The sequence below is a fragment of the Ornithodoros turicata genome, chromosome 4, assembly GCF_037126465.1.
Source record: "Ornithodoros turicata isolate Travis chromosome 4, ASM3712646v1, whole genome shotgun sequence".
In the NCBI taxonomy this organism is placed as follows: domain Eukaryota; kingdom Metazoa; phylum Arthropoda; class Arachnida; order Ixodida; family Argasidae; genus Ornithodoros; species Ornithodoros turicata.
The window spans coordinates 72158626-72186181 of NC_088204.1; the positions used below are offsets into that span (position 1 = coordinate 72158626).

The 27556-nt window shown below is 43.6% G+C and overlaps 1 protein-coding gene across 2 annotated transcripts; it reads left to right on the forward strand.

The window, feature by feature from the left end:
* Nucleotides 1-522: 522 nt before the first annotated feature.
* Nucleotides 523-27153, forward strand: LOC135391848 (vacuolar protein sorting-associated protein 18 homolog). Of its 2 annotated transcripts, none has more exons than XM_064622358.1 (28): nucleotides 523-758; nucleotides 1295-1398; nucleotides 1484-1545; nucleotides 3613-3725; nucleotides 3797-3975; nucleotides 6898-6985; nucleotides 7046-7125; nucleotides 7644-7756; nucleotides 10056-10144; nucleotides 10382-10480; nucleotides 11199-11283; nucleotides 13637-13732; nucleotides 14472-14529; nucleotides 14616-14719; nucleotides 14853-14913; nucleotides 14989-15053; nucleotides 15901-16210; nucleotides 16374-16467; nucleotides 16909-16982; nucleotides 17095-17250; nucleotides 18761-18901; nucleotides 21703-21916; nucleotides 24121-24248; nucleotides 24319-24440; nucleotides 25284-25401; nucleotides 25496-25639; nucleotides 26640-26698; nucleotides 27001-27153. In XM_064622358.1, the coding sequence occupies exons 2-28, from the start codon at nucleotides 1312-1314 to the stop codon at nucleotides 27062-27064; spliced, it is 3003 nt and encodes a 1000-aa protein (XP_064478428.1). In that variant the 5' UTR covers nucleotides 523-758; nucleotides 1295-1311; the 3' UTR covers nucleotides 27065-27153. The 2 variants fall into 2 exon arrangements, with proteins under 2 accessions (XP_064478428.1, XP_064478429.1); XM_064622359.1 differs by having other exon boundaries at nucleotides 1300-1398.
* The last annotated feature ends 403 nt before the right edge of the window (nucleotides 27154-27556 follow it).

Consider the following 27556-nt stretch of genomic DNA (forward strand, 5'->3'; position numbering starts at 1 on the left):
CATTCGAGATGATGGTTAGCTAGGAGCGTGCTATGCGGTGAAGTTCATTCCTAACAGTGTACGGTTGACACTGCAGTAATGGCATACCAAAATGTCGGCTGCTCCAGACAAATGTGACCAGCGCAGCGGCATATATCGTGCGGTTAAAATCAATAGATATAGAAGCACAATAAAAGTGGTTAATCTAGATCACGAATCTTTAAAAGGTCACAAGACTTTTTATTTGTCTAGAACTCCTTTAAAAGGACCTTTAAAAGGCCACTACGTAACGGATGAGACACATGCCACATGCCTGAACAACCACTCTCCCAAGACACAGATTCTAAATTTTCAGCCAATGAGAACCGAGACAGCTTCAGGTGGGCATGCATTGGATATCAAGAAATCACGAATGGAATGGGTAACACGTTAATTCTGAGTCACAACGACACAATGATCCGGCATTGCCCCTTTGAAGTTTAGACCGCGTAGCCCAAGCCATCGCTACATGTGGCGCGGCACCTAAACGTCGTCTGGCCACAAGACCAAGATGGCAGCGTAGTGTGTTTGTTTGGTTTGTTTGGCGTTTATCATCTGGCGCTGTTATTATGCGAAGAACATGACAAATATCGACTAAAGTTTATCACCAAGACACTTGTCGTGAACAATACATGAACTTGTTCCGAGAACCCGATGGGTGACATCCAAACGTTCTCTTTACAGCGTAGTAGTTACTAAATATCCTGTTGACGCCCCCCTTTGCGAGCCTTTGCAGCAAAGTATGTATTGGCTTTTGCAGTGGGCGCTCTTCCAGTTATTATTATTATTACACACATACGTACTTCAACACGATAGTATTGTAGCTCGTTTAGGAACACATGTTTATTAAATAGAGAAAGCAGCGCGTTTTTACGTGAAACCTTCCTTACTTAATGAGTCTTACTGTCATATTTACATCATTTATTTATTTATGAGCATTCCCATCCAAGTATTGGCATCCAAAGCAGGGTTGGCAAGCGCCATACGCACAAATTACATAACCGGTGACGTCAATCTACTCCGTGGGTGTGACAATAAACTGTGTGCGTACATTCCAACATTTCACTCAGCCTTGTTTTCATATAAAACATATGCACAGTAGGAAACATTAATTCATCGTTATCATGGCGGATGTTGGCGCCACTTTACGGAAAACACACACGCACACACAAAACCGCAGAAGACGTCGCAGTATCGCTCATTGCTACTACATTCACTACTGCATTCTGCATTCAAAACTTGCACTGCACACTGTTTTTAAACTTTCTTCACATAGCCCAGGAGCTGAAGAAGATGGCTTCGCTTTTTGAACAGTACGAGCAAGTGACATCACAGACGACTGGGTACTCCACGGGCACAAGGACGGGCTACCCTGAGCAGGTGGGTTTTTGTCGGTCTAGCTCGGAGCAGAGGCTCACAACCACGTCTGGGGTACTACATTGTTTTTCACTCTTGTATCTTTTAGGGTGGCTTCATACGTCTCGAAGAGGAAGGTCAAATTTTTAAGAAATACAAGATTGATTTCAGGTTCGTTATTCACCGTGCCCAAGTTATATAATTGTCTCTGTGTTGAAGCTGCGTTAGGCAGAATGCCATTAATTTTTTTTCTTGGTTTGTTGAACGATTACTGTGTACAGCTTGCCCCACACATAGTTGAAGTGTAGTTGCATGTGTAAATTCTGCAGTGACAGGTCTGTTGTCATTACAGTGGGCAGTCACTGCTATGAGCGAAAGGTAGAACTGGACAGCACTGTCCATCGAAATACGTAACCCAATGTCAGCTTCAGCACTGCATCCGCAGGAAGAACGTTAAACTGGAGCACACTTGAACTGAAATGTTACAGATACAGTGCCTCGTGGTAGCCACAGATCATGTCATGCTTCGTTTATAGCAGACAACAGGCCAGTGGTGTCGTCTGCTATGCGTAGAATTGCACCAGTCCCGACATTCCAGATGTGTGAATGCTCAGCACAAGACAAAGTGTAACTTCCACCCCATGAGCAGTTAATATTCTGTGGGGATGTTACTTGTGTCAACACACAGTACCTATCATAGTTGACAAGGTAGAGACCCTATGGGAAAACATCCCACCTATGGGTTCCCAAGCCTTTGTCAATGACCCAAAGGAAGAGAAGCATGAACCAGGGAAGCAGAACAACAAGTTTACTTGCCCAACAAGTAGAAACTCAGTCCCCTATAGAATACAATAGTCCACAGCAATACCGCCGAGCAGGGTCTTTCGGCTCTCCCACTTTGGCTTCCTGGCACCGGAAACCATTCACCGTCTGACCAGCAGTCTCTTTTTGTTTCGTCCGAGCTCGCGCTCCAGCCTCCTCGTCTTTGTCTTCTCCCACAACCCTTGAACAAACTGTCAAGCTCAGACATCAGAAGAGTCAGAGCTTCAGGCCCTTCCCTTCTTCCCATTGGCCCTTGAAAGCGTGTGACCACGTCCACCACAATCTCACTGGCTGAGGTGTCCGCTGCGACGTGAGCGCGGGATGAGTTTCGGCATTCCTGATGCCATTTTCCAACACATCTATCTTCCTCTTTGCCGTAAAACTCAGAATATAGGTTCAGAACGATGCAAATAACTGCCTAATCTAGCATTATTTGTGGTGAGGTGCCTCGAGCTTTTTAAAGTGCCACTGCAAGCATTAATCTAACGTCTTCAGAATCTACAGAATTTTTTATTACAAATGCACATGTCTTGCAGTGTATTCTCCCACAGTATTGTATCTTTGTGTGTTGCTAAAGCATTATCGATGTAATTTCTGGTTTTTGGGGAGTATGTCATTGTAGTGTGCAACAAAGAGAATGAAGGATGGCCAGAATGGGCTACAATCCTGTCACCGGCTGTGTTGTCTGAGGTTTTCCTTTCGTTTTCCGAAGACTTAACAGATGAATGTCGGCACAGTTCCCCCTGAAGTCGACCCAGGACGCATACTAACCCCCCTGTTCCCCACTCCTTCCTGCTGTCCTCACTCAATCTGTTCATGTCTGCACGCCACTCATAGCCACAGTTGCTTCGTGGCGCTAACTTCGTGGAGCTGGAATTAAAAAAAAAACATCATACATGATGAGCATCTGTACAGCTGGCTAACCTTTTCAGTGACTTTCATCTTTCATCGTTAATTTCTTAGGCAATTTGAGGCCTTGTATGTGATTGTCCCTTCTGTGTTGTTCCAGCCTCAGAACATCAGTTCTCTCATGTACATCATACATGACCGTGTGTTTCTGCTAACTGTGTCGAGCAAGCTGTATACCCCAGTGATATATAGACAGCAAGTCTTGTCGTGATTATTGATCAGCGAGATTCCCAGGGTTTTCATCTTGAAGGTGTATTTGTGTCCTATAGGGGGTGGGTGGGAGAGACACATTTGCTGCTTTTCTGGATTTGTTTACCCCTTTGGCAGGCATTTTGGGGGGTGCTGCAAGATGTTTTTTTGGGGGGGAAGTAAGGGAATGTAAGGGGGTTCTGGGAAAATCCCTGTTACAGATATTCTGCAGATTCTCTCCACCAATGACAAACTGATGACATGGCAATCTCCCATGTCTATCTAGTACCTCGTGGTATAAATGCACACCTCTTCTAGGCCCACAGCACCAATTACGCATCTAGTGGTCGCAAATGGCATCGTTGTCCTCGTCATGTCAAACAATACGTTGCTGCGAATCTACAGCAAAAATCAAGATCAGAACATGGAAGGTATACTCATCTAATTACTACAGCACGCCATAGAAAGCAGTTCCTGAACTGGCGCACAATATCTGTTCCAGTGGTGGACTTGAACAGAACTTTGGGCGACAGGCCTGCCAAAGTGTACCAGGTGTTTATGGATCCAAATGGAAAGCACGTCATCGTCAGCCTGGTTCAAATGGACTGGGAGACCTCACTCGAGAACTACTACTTGTCACAGAAGGCTCCAAATACTGCTCTGTCTATGCACAAGCTGAAGGTACAGTGTGTGTGCTTGCACAACCATTATTTATTTATTTATTTATTTATTTAGTAATACTACTCCGCACCGAAGGTGCTACAGTAGGAGTGCTCACGCACGACAGGGAGCATGGACAAGGTGCATCAATATAAAAGCTCAGAAAAACAGTAAGAGCCTATTTGGGCTCGCCATACATCATGCTCAAAAAGCTTGACAATGTGTCACATTCAACTATGTTTTGCGGAAGTGAATTCCATTGTGAGATAGCACGTGGAAAGAAAGAGTTTTTAAACACGTTGATATTACAGTGTGGCTCACATAAATACTTAGTGTGCCTCAGTCGAGTTCTCCCAGATTCTTTAAACGATAGGAAATTTTCAGCACTTGTGTTAAGTGTTCCAAGTGTTCCATGTGTTAAGTTAACCATGTGTTCCTACAAAGCAAAGCGGTCTACGTTTAGGACTTGACACTTGAGGTTTATACTCGATTACACCTGACATTTACTCCCAAATTCAAATCTGTAGAAACGGGGTTCAGCCCAATCTTTCCACGAAAACTACTGGACCAGGGGATCCAAAGTTATCACCATTAACACTGCTCTTTGGAAACGGTGTTGTAAATGCATAAATATGCTTATACAAACTGTCAAGAGTGAGACCCTGCTAGCTTTTAGATGCTCGCGTATTATGCCAAGTAAACTGAAGATTTACGCATGGTTCAACCAGAATCAGGTTGTATCAGGTTCAGTTCAGCCTGATTGCATCCGAACTATTGAACAATAAAAAAAACCAACACTGAAGCTTACTATATAATACATAGCTTAACAAATTTACAGTTTAATACATGTGTAAGTTTAATACATACAAGCTTTCGTGTGGGGGACCACGCTTCAGCAGGTACAGGGGAAGAAGTCCACTCATACATGTATATATAGAGTTTACAATATGTCCTGTAGGCACAGACTCGAAAAAAAGGAAGCGTACACACTGAAAAAGAATACAATACAGAAACAATTGCAAAGGAACCAGTTTTGACCATATTTGACTATTGATGGTCAATCCAGTGAAAGAGGAGAAAGGCAGAGTGTCTCATAATTAGAGCCTGAAGTTTTCAGGAAATATTTTTTCAAAATTCAGGGGGTAAAAATGGGGTAAATACACATGTGCTCTAAATTCATGCGAATTCGGGTGAAAAGACTTCCAGTATGCTAAATTCGGGGTGAAATCAGGCTCAGTTATTCAAACTAGCTGTACTGGTTTTGTACAAACGGTGATGCAACCGCATTTGCTGCCAAACAAGTTAGTGTGCATTCCTACAGACATCTCAGTGAGGACGATTTGCCGGGTAAAAATGGGGTTTCACCCTAAAGAGGCAACCTTCAAGTCGGGGTGCAAATTTGGGGAAGAATGGGATTAAACTCTAAAACTTCAGGCTCTACTCATAATGGACAGGCAACCTCCAAAAATGTGAGATATAGGTGGGACTATGTTGATGGCAGGGTGAATTACATATTTGTCAAGGAAAAGTGTGTAGAGACATTTTGCACCACTAAACGAAAGTGTACACGTAAATAATTAAATCAATTGATCCAGGGCTGAGATTAAGACTGTGGGGTTGAAGGGATTTGAAATTAGCTCGCAGATAGGATACCATATTTACGTTTAATATCAGTGCTAAACCAAGACTCTAAAACAGTAATTTTAAGCGTCTTCAAAGTTGTGATCAGGAAGGTTGAAATGGATAGGTACTGGAGACTGGCTATTGTTACGAATATTGAATATACAGTCGTAGAATCTCTCTCTCATAGTTTTAGTTCTCCCCAATGTATTGCACATTGCATTTGCTGCAGAATATTAAATAACATACATTGGCTGAATTACAATGGAAGGACTGGTAGATTTTGAATATTATATTATATATTATTATAATTGAGGGTTTACGTCGCGAGACAACTGAGATCATGAGCGACGCCACAGTGGTCGGTCTGTGGAATTTTGAATATGAAGTCACAAAAGGTGCTGTGCACAATAGCACATGGTAAGAAAAATTTACAAGTTTGGCAGCAAGTGCCACTGCAAGGATAACAATCGGGTTTGTTTTGCGTGATACAAGAAGTAAGAATGTTACGTAAAGTACTGGAACTGTGGGAGGCAATGAACCTTTGGAGGGGATGGGAATATATCTTTCAACTTGTCGTCACCATAAAGGACATTGAGATATCATTTAAGAACGGAATTAGTATTACAGAGTGCCTTATGGTACCTGGTGGCGAGAATTACTTCATTTTTTTCCGCTTTGGGTTTAGGAGTAAAAAGAGTAAATAGAATATTGATTGGGTTTCGGAGTGAATAGGAGTCTACGGTAGAGAATTTAGCGAAAAAGTCACGAACAACTTGAGCTGGTAATTTCGTTTTTGAAAGTCAGAGGACATTTGTTGCTGACGACGTCTGTGCTGCTCTCATAGCTTTTTTCAATAGAAATTTTGTAACGGATAAAAATAAACACCCTGTATTATGACTGGTGACACCTGCAGACAAGTTTGCTCAAATAAAGTCTGACAAACTCATTTTGGGTCACGTCCATGTCCAGGTGATTAAGAATATTTCAGCTATGCTAAGAAGTGTTTCTGAGCTGCACGTTATAACAGTGTGGGAGTGTATGATTGATTGAGCAAAAGTAGGTTCACAGCTGCAAAACTCGTGGTTTTGCTGCTATTTCATTCTATGCAGGATTTAGCAGATCTGACCCAATAGGGTACAAAAATTGTGATAATCATCACCACCACACACCCATCCTAGGCTTCAGGGTAAATGTTGGACCTTTTTTGAGGACAGGCGATCGTTTGAAAGCTCACATGCACATTTTAAAAGTGTAATGTGCCACTCCTGGTTGATGTACGTTCTTGCAACATGTAGGTCACGCTGATTTACTGTTACGCAGGGTCATGTTGTGAGTGCCGTTGGGTGGAACTTCGACAACCCTCCCGATAAAAACTCCACCGATTTTATCTTGGTGGGCACCACAAAAGGTACTTACTTCTGTGGTTACGTTTTCTCCTCTCCTTGTCTCATCGTCGTCGCCTGTGCAGGTATTATATTTGAGATGGAACTGGTGGTCAGCGAAGTGCGATCATTTTTTTCGAGCCCCCCGGATCAGTATTGCAAACAGGTATGATCATTGTGTTTTCTTTTGGGAGGAACACGACCTACCAGATTATAACGACCATGTCATACGCACCCGTTCCCAGCACCGCATTTGGAAGGTAGCGGTGGCACTACTCATCGGCCCCATTATTGCTTCCTCAACTTCTGCAATACTTTGTACTTCAGCTTACCTTAGTATTTTTGTACAAGTGGTGGCTGTCCCGTGGAAGATAGTTCATTCTAAAGTTGATTATCATCATCATTCTAGGCGTTTTCATAGGAACTGTCGTCTGCTACGGTAGCCATGGCAGACGACTGCCGTTCTGCGCGTTCAAAATTCAAATTTCCGTTGTCCAATCATGATGTAGGTCTCGATGAGTAGCGCCTCTAGTGGATCGTGCGGACGGGCTCCTTATAGGGGTTGCCGATTATGGCATGGTCGTTATAATCTCGTAGGTCGTGGGAGGAATAAAGTATTCTGTGGGAGCTAGACGTGGTTCACCTTGGGTTATTGCTGTACAAGTGGTGTTAACGCCATGACAGATCTTCGACTTGGCTCTGGACGACAGCATGGGTCCGGTGACGGGGCTTGCTTTTCACAAATACGGCACGCAAGGATCAGAAAACAAGTGCTTCATCATAGTGACCACTGCTAGGTGAGTGCTCGATCAAATATATTGCAACCGAACTGATATGCCGACTAACATGGAAACTGCATACAAATGAGAGCGTAAATAAAAAATACATTACACAGAGTTTATTTCGTGTTGTTTCATTTTGTATGCTGTTTTTTTTTTAAACTGTAATTGCCTACACATATACATACCTTTTTTTTTTAAAGCTGAAAGCCATATTCTTTTCTGAACTGAAATTATACTGTTTGCTTTTGAGACCTACCGTTCAATGGATCAACGCATCAAAACTGTAGCAGGACAAAAATGAAGGTGTTTTGTTTCATGGGTTGTGGGGGGGGGGGGGGGGGGGGGGTTCGTTTTCATATTGCCTTAATAATTTGCTGTGGCATTTGCCAGAAATCATCGGCACTAAGGTGCACTAAAATGTCTGAAACTGGGCCGCGGTAGACACAACTTTTGAAACAATAAAATCATGTTTAAAAGTAAAAGCATGCAGATGAATTGCAAACAACACCCAACACTTGCGATCCTTTGTTTTTTGCGTCTTTCGTGAATATTTTCTTTCATGTTGTAGAATGTCATGAACAAAATGTCGGGTGTTGAGGAGCACAGAGGGGTTGTCACCAATGCATTCCTCCCTCAGGGAAAGAAAATGCACCTAACAAACAAAAAAGTTGCAGGAAGCATCCGACAGTTCTGCATAAAACCTTAAAGGAGCAGTCTAGACGCACACAACTTTGTTTCTGTTCTTGGTCGGTATGGAATGTTAGGCGGCCGAAAAACAGTTTTCTCACAATTAGTGCAACAGCAGCGAAATTGGGACGCCTGCTATAGCCCCCCGAACCTCCCGTGCGCGAGACACCTTCCTTCGCTTTCACGATAGACACGTGATGAGCGCCGCCTAGGGTTGCCACCAGGCCGGTATTATACCGGCATGGCCGGTTATTTGCGCGCTATGTCGGTTGCCAGTAGGAAGCTGATACCGGCAGCCTTTTGCCGGTATTTGTGGCTCAAGACCTTTCATAAGGGCTTTTACGGGGTTTTCCCTTCAACACTCCACTACAGCTTGAATAAATCTGGAGCACAGACCCAACTCCGCAGTCACCGGTCCTTTTCTCAGTTATTCATTATTATGATTATTCATTGTTATTATTATTATCATTGTTATTCATTACGTCTTGTGTTCAGAGGGGACAAGATTAGTGGTTATGCAAAGCTCTTCGTGATTGTGTCGAGCCAGCAAGAACGTCCCTCACCCACTTTCCCTTTCCCATGAGCCTATCCTTTCTCTCTATTCCACCTCCTCTCCCTCAGCCAGTATTTTTGACTCCGAAAGGTGGCAACCCTAGCGCCGCCACGTGTGTCACTATGTGACGCGAGAAGTAGGGACGCTCCTCATTGGACCTAGGATCACATGATCGAGGTGAGCAACACAGCGCAGGCCGGAGCGTCTGCTTCCGCTTCGGAGACGCCGTGCGTCCTCCGGTTGCGGGATGTCCGAAACGGAGGGTTTGAAGGCTGTCAACGACACGACCACGATTTTTTGGGACCGCAGACACCGCGGGAAGAACGAGTGGTGCAGCCCGAAATTAACTGCGTCTTACGCAGCGAAACCCCAGTACTTCCCGGCAGTGTGCAGGCTCTCTCTGACAGTTTTCGCCGCATAGTTGGTTCAGTGGCTAACAGGTGGCGCCACCATACTGCCGTCATCGCTTGCTTTTATGCTGCTGCGAATTCTGAGATTGCACAGAATCCACGGATATATTACTCTTGTGATTGCAACCTTATTATGTCAGGCTGCATATATGCTTTTTTTTTTTTTTTTAGAAAACGTGATAGAAATCATATGAAGGATAGAAGTCAACAAGAAACTGCTCGCAATGTTCGTAGCAGACGATTTTTCCTACCAACAAATGAGGGGGCTCTCTACAACAAACGTCGCACCTAGCGTGGGTGATTCGAGAGAGTGGGTGGGCGATTTTGCAAATTAATTGCGCCGCAGCGAAACAGCTTTGGACAAAAATATTTTAGGGGAATGCTTTTCATATACTGTTTTACAAGATGACAGCAGTTTTTTGCCATGTCAGATACCACTTTAATGCTCCTTTAACTGCCGCACAGAAAAGAGAGAGTGTGCACCACCTCTTATCTTCGTCGAAGGGGCTCTTGCCTGCAGGCAACATCATAGGAGAAAAATGGTCAATGAAGTAGATATATAATAGCACTGCAATTTGTGACATTTACGTGAAGTCTTTCTTGCTACTTTGCTTCTCCTGGCAACCTCATTTTGCTATAACTCCACCCGCCTCGTTGTCGACAGGCGCCTGTATCAGTTCGTCGGAACTTATCCGACGTCCTGCGACCCTCCTGTCTTGCAGCGAATCTTCCACGCCATTGAAGACGTTTCTGGTAAGCGACCAATAAGCTGCTTTCCATGCGCAGTGGGGTGACATAGCATAGATCTCTCTGGTTACACACATGCCTTTGTGCCAGATTAGGACTTCAATCCTTATTGTGAATGTGCTCATTACTTCATTCCCCCCATCACCACCAGCAATAGGGCAGAGTATCGCCCCTGGTGATGAAACTTCCAATTCATCATCTCAGAATAAAGTTGTTTTTGTTGTTGTTGTTTTTTTCTACCAGATCGCTGTGTCGAAGTGCCAAGTGGCTTGTTGTACAGCTGTCTGCAGTTCTACCATGCAGGACCGAAACAAGTGCCCAAAAAGTTTGGGCTCATGCTAGGTGTGTTTCCTCCTCTTTTACTTGGTGAAAATTTTGCTGCTGTAACTTTATTGTTAATCCTAAAATCTAAGGTTCAGTCTTTTCCACAACGTGCAGAAGTCCGCAACGCATGTGCGTTGTATATATATAGGGCCTGACTTTTTTTTTAGTTCTGTTTTCCAGCAAAATCGGGGGGAGGGGGCAAAATATCGGGTTGTATTTTGCTCCAATAATTCGTGTGTAATTGGGTTCAACTAAACTTGATGCAACCCAGTTCTTGTTGAATCGGATTGGATGAGGCATAAATCTTTGGCTTACTCGGAATAATACGCAGGGCACACCAGTAGACACGCATTATCAATATTTAATCCGGGCATCTAAGACGCAGCAGGGTCTCTGTTTTGACAGCATGTATCAGCATATTTATGCATTTACAACCAAACAGCTTCCAAAGTTCTGTATTAGTTGTGATAAGTTTGGATCACCCGGGTACAGCAGTTTTTGGCGAACTACCAGATTGAACCCCATTTTTTCATGCTTGAATTGTCGAGGTAAATATCGGGCACATTCGGCTATAACCCTAATAAGTCACTCCCTATGTGGTCCGCGAACTAGAACGAAAAATCTTTGGTGTGTGAAATGCGTCTCAGTGCTGCTATGCGCTGCAGTTTTTTTTCTTTTTTTCAAAACACTTTTTGTCTCTTTCCTTTGAAACCTCACACACCCTTTATTTGTACAGAACCAGGGGTCTTGGTTGGGGACGTGGTTGTATCCGGAAAAGATGCCAAGCCCGACGTCGTCGTGCTTAACCAAACGCTGATTCAGTATCCTTCAAAAAGGATGTTGTTACGTATTGCGATTGTTGAGAACTTTAGACTACCGCCGCTTTAGTAACCGCCGTATTCTTGAACAAGCCTCGACTCGACGCTCCGCCTCGACTCCAACGAGTGGAGGAAAGTGGCGCTGCTCCACTCGAAGAGCCCATGCGTTTCATGAACCCGCTTCGGGGATTCCTCCGCCAAGGCGCTCCTCGAGAAACCGTTCTCGAATAAAGCTGTAGTCTCGTCCCCAGCCGTCTTTCGGGGCCACTCGAAAATGTTAATTATCGTGCTTAAAACACACTTATGGCATGAAAAATAAATATAATTTCTTATATATAATAAATAATTCTTTACTTTATTTCGACCAACGTGCATTACAAATACAAACACAAAGGTCTGCAAGTGTTTCAAGAAGGGTGCAGGTGCTTCGAACAGGGAAACAGACTGATAGGTTTCCTAGTTTTCTGGTCTGGCAATTACAACGCAGCAATTACGGCAGCAGCTAGCTTAATGGCATGGTCACCTCGTATCAAATAATATGAAAGATGATGTCACTGCTTGTCACTCTTCTATTATGTTACAATATGGGGCGTGAATGACTGTTTGTTAGCGGATGGGTACGTTTACCCAACGCCTTGAGGGTAGCTATAAACAATCAAACAAACAAAACAGATTTTACAACAACATCCCGATCAAAGAATCGGGGAGACCATCCTTGGGGAGTCACCGCGAGCGTGTCGTACGAACTTTTATGGCCCTCAATCGCGCTCTGCCTAAACGGTGGAGCCTGTTATCCCACCCAACAAACGGAATTCGTACGCTTGGAACAACAACTGCAAAAAAAAAAGAAAACGAGAGAAAAGAAAACATGAATGGAAGATTTGTTGAGGCATTTCGGTGATAGCTGGAGCAGGGGTTGGGCCAGCTTGATACAGTATAAAGATTACGGAAAAACATTGAGGAAGCAGATCAGATGTTTATTTTTTTTAGATGTCCAGTCAATGCACTGTTTCTTTTTTTGCACCACTTTTTGCGTGAAAACATCCTTCAAACACACCTTCTTTGTGCTAAATAGCGCGACAGAAGGAAACTTTATTACACCTTGTCTTGAAAAGTGTGCTTGCGAGAAGGTGTGGGATTTTTTCCACAACGCGGCACACTGTCGTTTCTGACACATTCACAGTGTCTCCCGTAGCAGTTGGAAAAGTCCTAACGCCATAAAATCACATGTCGACGGGCAGCTGTAGCACAGGAGGTAGAGGCAGCCCACGATTGCACACATTTTCCTCCACTGGCAATGTATCCAAAAGGCTTCGTACGGTTTTCTTCATGAAGCGGTACCGTATACCATATGAGGAACTCGTGACCATCAAAATAGTCAAAAGGAGTTTGATGGCCCCTTATTGAACGTTGTCACTCAGTGGTAATGTTGTCAGCACCCAGTTAAATGCCATCGTGGCACAAAACGCAGTCGATGGACGCAGCGAACGACCTGTCTTCCGCCATGACACCAGCCAAACTCGAGTTGAGGAACGTTCTCGAGGTAGCACCGATGTTACCTCGAGATTTTCGAGGGATGCACGGAGGAATTTCTCCACTCGAGGGGCGTTTCGAGTCAAGGTCGATTTATGAAGCACAAAACCGGCCTCGAGGAGCAGCTCGAGTCGAGTTTCGAGCCGAGGCTCGTTCAAGAATACGGCGGTAAGGGAACCAAGTGCTCTCCCCTCTGCACCCTCCCCACTCCGCATTGCCATGACCGAAACCACACTTTGAATTTTGGGTGCACGTTTAAAAACATTTTGCGTGGTTCCCCCAAAGCCAGCTTTTATCACTCTAGCAGTCAGCGAGAATCCATGTGAGCATGCCATCCGCTAACAGCTGGAAACATTGATAACAACCAAAGACCATGTTTCATTTTACGGTGACAGACGACACAGTGAGTGTGATCAGTACATTACATTTCATTACGAAGGGCATTTTCTGGATTTCTTTTTTTCTTTTCAAAATCTTGGTTGTGTGCTGTGGCATTGCTGCAGGCAAGGAACACAAGGGCACCAATCTGCATTGTGAAATCTCTATTCTGTAAGGTATGTAGGGAGAGGAGGTTCTATGTGGGTAGAGATATGCATTATATGGGGGAAGCATTATACAAACTCTCACTTTGGCCACTCATTTATTGCTGTTGCTGGTAAAGTGTTACTCAAATTACAGCTCGTGCTGTTAATGTTCAACTGCCATAATTTTGTGAGGATCCTCATAGTAAGATATGAGCTATTGCGTGCTTTCGTGGTGCTGCGGAAGATGACATCCCACATGCCAACCGCTTTGGGTTCTCCCTGACTTGATTCTATCCAAGATTCAACAAGGCTATGAAGCCGCCGACGGGTACATCAAATCCACCGCTTTCCATGGCGTTGACGGAATTCCATACGCTAGTGCTCTACGTGGACAGGTATGGCATCGATCAGCTATATTGGTATTGGAACTGACAAAGAGAAAGTCATGGGCTGGAATGTATCATTGCTTTGCTTTGGCACCTTCTGGACAAACACTCACAAGGGCATGAGAAGACTAACAAACAACATATACTTTATCCGGTAGTACATGGATATTGTCATACCTTTGCACAACGACCTTGCCTAGGGACATGAATGCAGATTGATCACGTATAGACATAATGTGGATACGGGAGCCATATAGCCTGTCAGCTCTCACCTCTAAATACCTTGAAGGTAGAAACTACTTACCATGCATCAGAATCGCTTCTCTGCCCTCAGCAGTGGGAATGAAACCTATTGATGGTGAAGATAAAAGTAGAACGCAAGCAACTGCAAGATGTGATGTAAGGAACGTTTCCGTGAGCTTCAGGGGAAAGAGAGACACAAGACAGGGTTTCACTGTCAACCGAACATGACTCTTGTCCTGTGCACTTGTTGTGTTCCTCCTTTTCCTCAAGCTCGACGGAACATTACCTCATACGTAAAAATTTTTTTACGCGTGCAGCTGCCTATCAAAGTTCCATTGTTCTACGAAAGTGAAGAGGCCATGATTGTTCGTTTCTATCCACTTTCAATTGAAACAACGCACCAAAATGTGATGAAGGGACGACGTGCGTAGTGTGTTTCTCATTCGTTGAATCTTGCGTCGATGTCCGTTTGAACATGAATTGTGTGCACACTTTGCATTTCTAGGATAAAAGTATACTGCCTTCTAAATGGAGAGATTGTCTTTGAAGAAGTCTTCTCGGAGGTAACGCATCATGGCATAAAAAAAAAAAAAAGATTGAACGAAACAGTACTATGTACTTTGTTTTCTAAGCTGACTCCTGCATTTAGATGAATGGTCGTATGATTGGCCTTGCCAAGGACCCCATTACCGGCACCATCTGGGTGTTCTCGGACTCCGTCCTCTACCGGTACAAGGTTGAAAAAGAAGACAGGTACTTCACTTTCAGTGCTCGTACTGTGTACCGGCAAAGTAGTCCTTCGACAGAGCTACAAAGCATGTGGGATGTGTACTGAGTAACGAGCCACGGGTGGGTGGCCTAATATATCAAATTTTTCATGTTCCAGGAATGTATGGGGGGTTTATCTTGAGCAAGGCAACTATGAGGCTGCTAAATACTACTGCAGAGTACGTCTTTCGCTTTGCTGTCTAGTGCCGGTTAAGTACGCCTTTGAAACCACACGCAAATTTTTTGTGTCGCAGGGTGATCCGGAAAAGCTGGACCGTGTGTTCAGGAAGCACGCTGAGGACCTCTTTGAGAAGAAAGAGTAAGTGCTGTCAGTACCAATTTCCATGCTGACACATAGTATGAATTTGTGTGGTAAATTCTTCAGTGCCTCCCCTTCAGACCAGTGTTCATTGCACATTTCAAGCGCTCGTTTGCACTACCTAAAGACATACATACAACAGGAGAGTGCTGTGATGATCTGCCATGGGGAATGCTTAACTGAACAGTCAATTACTTTGAAACCAGATGCCACCATTAATGATGTTTGGTGCAAAATAACTTTTGCATAACAGAACAGTATGAGTAGATTCCCAAGAGAATGACTCTACTACTGTTGACTGTATAAGTGTATCATTGTTTACCAAAAGGAATTCGCACTTTGTGATGTTGTTAATGTTCTCCGATAGGTAACGAGCCGAAGTCCAGAGAGGGATGTGCTTGCATCCTGCAAAAACACGCTTACTTTCTCTTTTGCTGGTCATGATATGATATAATACAGTCTAGTCTAGTCGTAGACACTGGCAGTCACAGTCCAGTGCTAATGAGGTCCTAGTATAATCTAGTCTAGTCTAGTCTAATTGCATCAACTTATTGTTGATATAGATTTATTGTTGATATGAGATATACTTTTTTCTCACTCGCATTTAATTCCTGCTTGAAGGTTTCACAATTTGCACTGAACAATACAATATCACACACAATCACAATACAACACAGCCACATCATGAAGAAATAGAGGTTTGACATGCAGCTGAAACTACTCAGCCTGACACGTAATAATAGGGGCAGTGCATAAGGAGACTTTATGCATGCCTTCGAACTCTTTGAAACCTGAATGGCCCAACTGGCTTGCAGAAGTCTCTGCAGCATAATTCAATGCATTGCAGATACGTCAGCAGCGCTGAAATGTACGCGGAGACGTGCACATCGTTCGAAGAGGTGTCGCTTCGCTTCTTGCAAATGGCTGAAGAAGCTGAGGGCGACGACAAGGAAGAAGCCCTGCGTCGCCTCCTGGTGAAGAAGCTGGGCAAACTGAAGCCATCCGAAAAGACACAGACGACCATGATTGTCATGTGGCTCATAGAGCTGTTCCTGAACCGTTTGGGCACGCTGCGAACAGCGGGAAGGCAGCACCAAGAACCATATCAGGGCCTAGTTTGGGAATTCCAGAATTTGCTCTCAGATCCAAAAGTTGAGGTGAGACTTGACTGTGTCTGCGTAAAGGATTACGAAAAAATAAATAATAATAATAAAAACAAAAGAAGCATTTCAGGTTGCTCAAAACTCTCCCTAGCTAGCATGCAAAACGTGTGCAACATACTTTCCTAAGATGAGAGAGAAAAAAAAATTCTTTTTGCAGCAATGTGTGGTCCACAATAAGAGTGCAGTCTACAAGCTGATTGCCAACCATGGAGAGGAAAACATTCTCATAATGTTTGCAAACATCATGAAAGGTGAGTCCCACAATATTTCTAGAGCCTGAATTTTTGGGGAAATATTTTTTTTCTAAATTTGGGGAGTAAAAATTGGGTAAATAAACGTGCCATAAATTTACGCAAATTCTTGTGGAAAAATTTCCAGTACGCTAAGTTCGAGGAGAAATTGGGCTCAGTTACTCAAACTAAATGAGGTGGTTCGCTACAAACGGTGACGTAACTGCGTTTGCTCCCAAACAAGTTAGTATGCACTCCTACAGTTGTCTCAGTGCGGGCAATTTGCCGGGTGAAAATCGGGTTTCATCCTAAAGAGGCAACCTTCGATTTGCGGTGCAAATTCGTGGAAGAATCTGGTTAAACCCTAAAACTTCAGGCTCTAAATATTTCCCAAGATGGTTTACATTCTGGGAACTCTGCGGTGTCTCGCTAACGAGACAATTTTTTCATGTTACCTCGAAGATTTTGAAAGGGTGATCCAGTACCACATTCAGAACAAAAGTTACAAGTCGGCATTGGAGGTTTTGACGAAACAAGTGAGTGATGCCCTCAAACGCTCCTTCTGTGTACCCCTAGAAGAAACTGCATGTCGCATCCTTGAAGCCTTTGTAATTGCTGAAGGCTAAGATGCTTTTGTCCTCTATACAGAACAACCAGGAGTTGGTGTACCAGTTCTCTCCAGTGCTGATGCAATGCATTCCAAAGGAGACCGTCGAAATGTGGTTCGCACAGGGGAGAAGGCTCGATCCTTCGCGCCTCATACCTGCTCTTGTGCAGTATGACAAAACAAACGACAAGGCCCACGTAAGTTCCACGAATCATGTGTGCCAATTGCAGACATAAAGTAGGTACTGCATGTGTTATGCAGAGGGCCTGACTTTTTAAGATTATACCCGATTACACCCGATATTTACCCCCGCATTCAAATATGCAAAAAACTGATATTTCCCAGCCGAATTTTGTTCAGCCTACAACTATTACCTTGGCAGGGTCATATTATAGAAAACTTGTACCCTATGGCACATGGAAGGAGGTGAGTAAGTGCAATGAACATACATTCAGGTGAAGGGCAGTTGGGAGGCTCAGCCGCATTCATTTCAATGGTAGTTGTGAGCGCTCGAGTAATTGTGGCATAAGTGCACGAATGCCTACTGAAAATTAGCTTGTACAGTTAAGATAATCATTAAAGTAGCACAGAAGTCATTTTTAACACCCAGTTTTCTTCTTATAAAACTGTTAAGTTTGCCAGTAAGATGCACCATGCGAAGTAATTTACACCACAAAGTCATAATTATCGCAGAAACTGAATGAAAAATATGCCGCAAAAAGCGACCGTGCGCAACGGTGGTGAAGAGCAGTACCAGCCTGTGATCTGCCTGGAACCTCGCGCTGACGCTATAAGGACTCGCTCGCTGATTGGCCTAGAAAAATGTTGTCTGCTACTCCGCTGTCGTCTGCTACTCGGCTGTTCGGGGTTCTGATAAAGCCTTTCTCCTTGCTCGGTAAAGCTTCGGGCGCTCCTTGTATCCCCAATTCTCCGGGAAAACTGGCAAAACAGGTTTACGACGGCAAAGGAACAATGCGCTGACCCCCACTGATCGGCAAACCAGAACGAGTCTCCTTATGCCGTCATCGGTGACGTGCCATCATACCTCCTCATCCTCGTTATAGCTGGAGTGGCGAGTTAAGGGTGAAGGCGCGGAGCTATGTTTATGTGAGTTTTTTTCTGGGAAACAAATGCACACATCAAAACCTTTCGCGCTATTCGGTATAATGACACACACACTTTCATCAGATGTCTTAATCTGAAATTTTTTTGGATGGCCCTCTGTACTCCTTTAACGTGTTGTGTGTGTGAGTGCAGGATGGTAGGCAGGCAGAAAAAAAAATTATTTGGGGGGGGTTCACTGGGGACTGTACATGGGGGAGGAGGACCTCCCCTTGTTACTCTCTCTCAAATGCACTACCATTGGTATGATTTGAGGGGAGGGAGGGTTTGAACCTCCCCTAGCTGCACCCCTGTGTGAGTGGGTTCCTGGTTGCCAGCAACCCTACCTCAGGTGTATAAAAATTGTTTAAAATTTTCCCAAGCTTTCTGTACAAACCTTGTATTTAGCTGCCCTAAAATTACCCAACTCTCTTAACCTCAACGTTTAACTTAAAACATCATAGTTTTCAATCCACTGGCCCTTCACAGTGGAGTGATGGGATCATAGCAGACATTCAAATGCACCAACGTCAATTAATTTTAAGCAACTGTGTTTGAAACAACACTGGTTCATTGTACGTGCAAGTTCATCCTGATGCATTACAGGGGTTTGAAGCTATCAACTACCTGGAGTTCTGTGTGGACAAGTTGAAAAACGAGGACGAGGCCATTCACAATTACCTTCTAACCCTCTATGCACGGCTGGATCCCAAGAAGCTGATGCATTACCTAGAACTCCAGGGTCAGGTATGTTGTTCGTACTCACGATTACCAGGAAGTGTCAGGAAGTGTGAAAGTGCATTTTGCCAGCATCACAGCGGTTATCTGAGTATCTCATAGTAAAAGTAAACAAAAGGAGGTTTCCTTGACACGCCATACGAGATTGGAGTGCAAAACGCTGCAAAAATTGATGTCCTTCCCTGCCTTTCAAAGTGTCGTGTGACCTCGTTTGTGATAAGATAACTCTGATTCCCGCACTCACCGTGCGTGCCTGTTCTGTGGGTTAGGATGCTAACCCTCTTCCCCTCGTATGGCAGGTCAGTGTAACCTCCTTTCGTCGCACTTTGGCTCTCGAACTAGAGTAGACAAAAAAATGGCAGAGCCAAGGACTCATTTCCGCGGATTCTCTGCGAATTTACTTCAGCAATTGTCGTTGGGTTACGTGTGTGTCTTATCAGACGCTATACATAGGGAGTGATTTTTTCGGGTTAAACCCGATTTTCGCCCGATTATCCCCCCACCCCCCCGAACTGACTTCCGATCGATTCGGGTTAAACCCGATTTCTCCCCGAATTCCGGTCACTATGAAATCCTCAAGTGACGTTTCCACTGAAGACGAACAAAGGTCGCCACGTGTAACACATGTAAGAATGGGTCACCTGTCTATGCCTTCGGGAATTACCGCTGGAAGGTCACGATCCTGCAAAAAAAAAAAAAAGAGAGATTATGAAAGAACTTAATAGCAAGAGGAGAAACAAAAACACCCGAATGCACAATTATCGCCCGATTTCTCCCACGAATTACAGACTTAGAAATAGCACCCGATTTTTACCCCCCGAATCTGAGAAAAGCATCTAACCCGTAAAAATCACTCCCTAGCTATACAGAGTAAAATGACTATTACGAACCCTTTTTGCACAAAGGAAACATTAGGTTGGCTTGGCAAATTTTGGAGTTTGATTCAACAAATTAAATTTCCATCTATTAAAATGAAATAAAAGTAGCGCCAATATATGGCAGCTGTCCCTGGCAGAAAAAAAAAATCCAATGAGTTTGATTGTGGCTAAGGACCCTGGTTTTCTGCTGCGGCAAGTTCAAACTTCTGTGACACCGTCTTGTAAATTCTGTGGTTTTCTCCTGAGTCGATGGCTGCTTGGAACGGGGAACGCTTAATTTTTTTTGGATAATGTGGGGAAAAAAGTATTTCTATCAAATTACAGACTCACAGCACTGTTGTGGCTCAGCATTACGTACATAATATCTTGCGTTCTCCTCTGATGCGGTCTGTCGCCTGTAGTCTTTTTATACCTGCTGAAACATCCTTCAGCATCTACAGAGTTTATAGGAATGTCACAGGAAGGAGTTTACAATACATGCCCTGGGGAAGTTACATCTTTTAGGAAATCCTTTTTTTGTTCCTGAGCTGTAGGCATTATTTTAAGCAGTGATGGCCACTAACTACTTCTACACTAGTTTAACTATAACTTCTAACTACTTTGCAATGGAGTAGTTTAACTAGTAGTTCAACTACTTTTCAGGGGAGGTAGTTTAAACTACTTCTTTAACTACCGCAATGCATTTTAACTACATCTATAACTACCTAACGTTGTCCATCAACACCAATCCCATTCTATAGTGTTCTTGGACACCTAAATATGAATCACAAGCAGCGATAAAAGTGAAGATTTAGTACACATGCACGGCACAATTGCTCTGCACCTCCGTTCTCATCAAACAAATAGCTCAAGGTAAAAATCGGAAGCACAATCGTGCCGTAAAGCTTGCAGCAAAATCAGGTAGTTGGCGCATGCAGTAACCTAACTACTGTAGTTAACTACTCGAAATAGTAGTTTACCTAGTAGTTGCCACTACATTTCTGCAGGTAGTTGATAACTACTTTTTAACTACAATCAGGTAGTTTAACTAGCAGTTGAACTACATGTAGTTAACTACTGGCCATCACTGATTTTAAGAGCCTTTTAAAGGCAACCTCTCAGGCACCAAATCAAAATCCCCCGTCCCACCACTAGACTGCACAAACGAAGGACGCCGCCCTATCCTCAGGCGACGTATGCACCACAAACTTAGGCTAACATTGTCTTTAGCTGAACTACAATCTGCCTGTGTTGGTCCTGCAGCATGGGCAATTTCGTAAAGCAGGCTTCACCTCATGCAGGGAAGTGTCAGGTGAAGCCCGCTTTCGGGAGGACGTGACGTTCGTATCCGGCAAATAGTCGCAAATATTGGGTATTTGATTCGCGAATCGAATGCTTCCAGTGATCGATATTCAATCCGAATTCGAGACCCCGGGTATCCGCACACCACTAAAAATAAGGGAATCCGCGAAATTCCGTGCCTAACGAAGGATTCCGCGAAATCTCTCTCGGAATCGCCGAAAACCCCGGGGCCTTAATCATGGCTGGTGGACCGTCCTGTATATGATTACGAAACAAACTATCGCAAGTTTAGTGCTTCTCTGTGGGATTTGACAATTTTTTCTAAAATCTACCAAATGAACAAACAACAACTTTATTTAGCGATGGTGAATGGGGAGTTTCCATTGCCAGGGGCGATACTCTAGTCCATCACACCAAATGAACAAAATTGTAGCTGCTACCATACGAAGTATATCTTGAGTTGCGCAATAATGTTAGCTAGTTGGAGGGCAAGGATTCACTGCTCGTAGTTGAGTTCCTGTTTGAGCACCCTACTCACCCCCACTGTCTCTGGAACTTTGACGGGAGAATTTTCGGTAGCAAATTTAGCAACCACTAGCGTTACAGAAACATTAACAAAGTACTGAGGCGTGTTTCGCTTCAACCGTTAAGGACCAAACGAGAGTACGCTACGACCTGAAGTACGCCCTGCGGATCTGCTCGGAGCTCAACCTGACCGAGGCCTGCGTCCACATCTACACCACCATGGAACTGTACGAAGAAGCTGTAGACCTGGCTCTCAAGGTCGATATTGGCGTGGCTAAAACAATTGCCAGCCTGCCGGAGGTCAGCGAAGAACTTCGGAAGAAATTGTGGCTCAAGATAGGTGAGCCTCTTCTGCGTCAGTGTCGTGAATCGAGAATAAGGGCTCTGCCTTGTTGCGAAGTGGGATCAAGAGGGAGTCATAGTTGCACTATAGGGACTATGTTATATTTAGAGCCTGAAGTTTTAGGGTCTAACCCGATTTTCCCCTGAATTTACACCCAGAAATGAAGGTTGCCTCTTTAGGGTGAAACCCGATTTTTACCTGGCAAATTGCCTTCACTGAGACGTCTGTAGGAATGCACACTAACTTGTTTGACAGCAGACGCAGTTACATCACCATTTGTACCAAACCAGTACTGATAGCTTGAGTAACTGAGCCTGATGTCTCCCAAAATTTTGCATACTGGAAGCTTTTTCAGCCAAATTCGCATGAATTTAGTGTGCATGTGCGTTTACCCGATATTTACCCCCGGAATTTAGAAATAAATTTCTCCAGAAAACATCAGGCTCTAGTTATATTACGTTATGTAAGAGTGATGAACTTTAATGTCGTTTCTTTGCCGATTTAAATGTCTGCTTACATTTAAGAGAGATAGTATCATAAGATAGTATCATAGTTTGCACATAATCTCATCTGTTTTAATTTTAATTTTAATTTGGAGAGCTGTCCTTATATGATGAAGCAACTGCAGGATGAGTTTTAATTTCTACATGTGTTTGTATAGGGCAATGCCGCATGTAAGTTGGAAAACATGGCATTGACGGACATGTTTTCGTGAGCTCCGACTAGTATTGCAACTAATAGCACACTAAATGTGAAACTAAGCAGTACCAAAGTTAACGAAAATTAATTTGGTCGTGCCTTTTGTTGGACCTCGCTGGAACGCATCCACGTGATGGGCAGCCATTTTGGGACACTACTGCCCGTAGAGGTACATGTAGGTTACTGCTCTTAGTTGCATCATCAGGTAACGAGGCCTGTCCAAGGTTTCACCAATCAAACTGAGGCAAGAAATAAGACTTTGCATGAGGTTTGACTTCCAAAAGGTATTGGAGGAAGCCAAGAAACAACTGCAAGTTCATTTCTGCACATCCATAGCTCCATCCATAGCTCCATCCATAACTCGACATTTAGGGCCTTCGAAACTCACAATCACAATCATCTGATAAGGTTCAGCCGTGGCTACAAACTCACATGAAGGTCGACATGGCTAAGGTCCTCTGTTTTTCCGCGGCACATCCAAAATTCCGCGGCACCGACTTGTAAATTCCGAGATTTCCCGCCACGAGCAGTCAACGGCTGCTTGAAACGGGAAACAATTTATTTTCTTGGATAATGTGGGAACAAAATATATTTTATAAGATTACAGATTCGAAGCACTGTTGTGGCTCAGCATTACATACATGGTATCTTGTGTTCTCCTCTGATGCAGTGTGTCGCCTGCAATCATTTAATACCCGCTGAAAGATATTTCAGCATCTACATTGTTTATAGGAACTTTATAAAAAGGCGTTTACAATACATGCCCTGGGCAAGTTACATCTTTAGGACACCCTTTTTTCTTCCTATGCTGTAGGCATTATTTCAGAGTCTTAACTTTTCGGAGGCAGCCTCCCAGACATCAAATCAAAATCTCCCCAACTGCCACTGCTTAGCTGCACATGGGAGGAACGCCGCCCGCTCCTCAGGCGAAGTATGCGCAATAAACTTGGGCTAACGTTATCTTAAGCTAAACTACAATCTGTCTGTGTTTGTCCTGCAGCATGAACAACTTTGTTAAAGCAGGCTTCACCTTATGCAAGGAAGCGTCAGGTGAAGCATCGATTCGCAAATCAAATACTTCGAGTGATTGATATTCGATTCGAATTCGAGAACATGAATATCCGCACACCCCTTAAAATAAGGGATTCCGTGTAATTCTGTGCCAAACGAAGGATTCCGCGATTAATTTGCGGAACCGCGGAAAACCGAGGGCCTTAGACATGGCGTATCGGTGAACTTGATCATGTCGCATGTTAGTACACTCACCAGATAACATCACACCTGCTCTGTTTACAAGTGTGATGTTATCCGGTGAGTGCACTAATATGCGGCATGATTGAGCTCGCCGATACGCTACATCAACCTTCATGTGAGTTCGTTGCCGCGGATGAACTCACGCCTTACCAGGTGATTGCGATCGTGGGTATGAAGGCCCTAAATGCTGAGCTATGCAGCCAGTGCATTAATTGTACTGTTGTACATGTACCATTATTGCATTGCAGCTGAGCATGTCGTGAAAGAGAAAAAGGACATTGTGCAGGCAATGGAGTTTCTCCAAGAATGCGACCTTATCAAGATCGAAGATATTCTTCCGTTCTTTGACGAATTTGTCACCATCGATCACTTCAAGGTTTGTCACTGCTCCTGAACGTTACTTCAATGGATGTGCCTTTCTTACATTGTACCTTTGCCAATGCCAGGAGGCCATATGTTCATCACTGGAGGAGTATAATAAGCACATAGACGAGCTCAAGGAAGAAATGGAGGAAGCCACAAAGAGTGCCAAAGAGATACGGGCTGAGATTAATGTCTTCCGCAACAAGTAAGACTTCATTGCGGCCACTAAAAGAGGGTAGAGTTTCATGGCAGTGAAACTAAACCAGTGTGTCAAACTTCCATCTGATATAGTCTATTGAGCGTAGGCAGTCTGGACATCTTTTTACTATCCACGATCAATCAGCATTGTTTGCCCAGCAAAATATGCAGGTCTCGAATTTGATGTTTGACCCATTGTTAGGCACATTTCTAGAACTTAATTCAACACCATATCATGGTGGGCTTTACTCACAGCCCATCACATCGCATCAACATCAACATCAGGACTCAAATTCATCACCCATACTTTGAACTCAACTTCACCGTGGCATCACATCATAGGCCATCACTCAACATCAACTTCTGCATCACATCGAATCACAGCCACAGTCACATCATTCTCCATGATGAGATAGTGAATGATTAGACCCTGACGCTTTAGGGTTAAACCCGATTTTTCCCTGAATTTGCACCCCGAATTGAGGTTCACCTATCTAGGGTTAAACCCGATTTCTACCTGCAAAACTGCACCTAGGCTAGGCACCTCAAGGCATCGACATACTAGTTTCTCACAAAATATGCGACTGCCCCTTACTTCTGGCACCCTGGATAAACGGTACAGTTATTCTACAATAATGCCCGATTTCTCCCCGAACTCAGTCTGATGGTAATTTTTCTGCCCGAATTTGCATGAATTTTCAACATCAATTTAATGACCCGATTTCTACCCCCCGAATTTGGAAAAATATAAAACCTATCAGGGTCTATGAATGATGTTCGCGATGGCTATCACATGAATTTGCTGATCTGTGATGTGACCACACATGTATGTTTCAAAACATTTTTGCAGGTACTCCATTGTCAAGGCAGATCAGAAGTGTTCAGTCTGCAACTTTCATGTCATGAATCAAGCCTTTTACATGTTCCCCTGCTCGCACGTGTTTCATGCAGACTGCCTCATTCTCGAAGTAAGCCCCTTGCATTGCCCTTCACCTCTTGTGTTTGTTTTTCTCAGCACCGTGTTTGCGCTTGGGTACTAACGTGTGCGCATTTTGCGTGTAGGTTCAGCTGCACATGATTCCCACGAAGCGCAATAGGATAGAAGAAATCCACCGACAGCTAGTGAGTATTGGGAACCGCGACGACAACGTATCAGTGTCGTCGATGTCTGGTCCACTCACCCAGAGCACCAGGGAGAAACTAATGGTACGTGGATATTGGTATTTGACGCTGCTGGTTGTTGCACATCACACGTGCATCACACTAACGCGTTAGCACGCCAAGTTTCTAGTCTTAATCTTAGTAAGTCTTAAGTCTTAGTTTAAGTTTTCGCTTGCTGCCCTGAGGGTAAATACATAAATAAAAATAAATAATTGAATAAAAATAAATAGATAAAAACAAATAAATAAATAAAAATAAATAAAAAAAATATTGTCGGTCTGCCAGCCCTTACCGGTCATCATCACTATACCCACCCTCAAGCGCCATCCATGAGGACGTAGCAACCCTTATCAGCGACTCCCTATCAGTCGATGCACTCCCATTCCCTGAATTATGAAACTTAACGAAACCAACCATCTTTTCAGACGTTACCAGTTAATTAAGCCAGAATCCCAGAATTCTGCTCTTTGACATAATATCACTCACTGGCTTTTGCCCTCCTTTTTCAGCTCCTGATCCGATTTTTACCCCTGGATTTAAAAAATAAAAAATAAATAAAAATAAAAGCAAACAGGACTAAGTACCGTAACTAGTGATCTGGCTGTTGTAGACATTGGTATTATGTGGCATTAGGAGGTACACACTTTGGGGTTATCTTCTGCAGGTGCTTTCTGACATTGTGAGGTGGTTCAGGAGACTATTACACAGAGATGAGGAGTATGTAAATTGAAACTGTGAACTTTCTGTTGTGAGTTTTAGGAGCCAAAGGCAATATAAAATGAAACCAATATGTACTCTACCACTAACTTCCTAACTCTATAATGTCTAAATAAATCTTTCTAATATGTACTCTACCACTAACTAGCCTTCTAGTGATGAAGTGGTGGCTGAATATAATCTGACGAGATCTAGTAGCAAGTTATGTCTGTAATAGACATTGCTGTACAGGAGTTTTGCTATAAGGCACCAGGACCTATTTCTTTGTGGTGGCTTGTGGTGTGCATGTCACACCCATCACTGATACAAATACACGTTGTTCTTACAGAATGAGCTGGATGATCTTGTGGCATCAGAGTGCCTTTACTGTGGTGAAATTGCGATCCAGTAAGAGAGCCCCTTTTCTGCCTCATCTTGTAATCAAGGCCGGATTAAGAGAAGGAGTTGAGTGCCGTGAGCCCTAGACCAGATAGTGCAGGATCTTGTCTGACACCATCACCATTTTATGACCTCGCACTCTCTTTATTACTTTTTAATGAAAATGGAAATTCTTGCCTGAAGCACCGTATCTCAAATAGGTTAAGAGGGCCAGCGGAAATAATGGGGCTGCAGCCATCAAAGCTTTCTCCCTTCATTCGGCCTGAAATGTAATGTTCACTCGAATCAACTTTCGTCGAATGTTGTTTCAGGTCAATTGATGAACCATTCATTTGTCCGGAAGAGTTTGAAGAAGTTGTGAACGACTGGCGGTGACCTTTAATTAAAGATGCGCACTGTAGAGTGCATGTGTTTTGTAAGATGAAATGTATATGAGTTATAAAGGCATAGTATATTTTGTAGGACACAGACTTTGTCTTGAAGTCTTGAAAGAAAACGCAAGAAAATCTGTCATTGTTTTTTAAAGTTAACACTGCGCGGTTCAGTCACGATAATCTACGTCTGTGTAGACTAACTGTGCGGAAACCGCTAGAATCGGGACTCAATGTTTCTGCTCGTATGTACTGATTAAGCGGGCACGCACCTATGCACTGCGCAGAACCCTGTTGAGAGCAGGCAGAGCTCTAATATGCAAAGATATACCATATTTGAGTAGACAATTGATATTGCAGAATACTTCCTGAACTAGGTGTAACTGTGAACCAATTTCACTTTACTGAGGGCTGGAACTGGAGACATGGAAGAACAAAATAAAATTTCTCTGCATTTCTTTCGTGTCTTCTGGTTCCAGCCCTCATCCAGCTTATC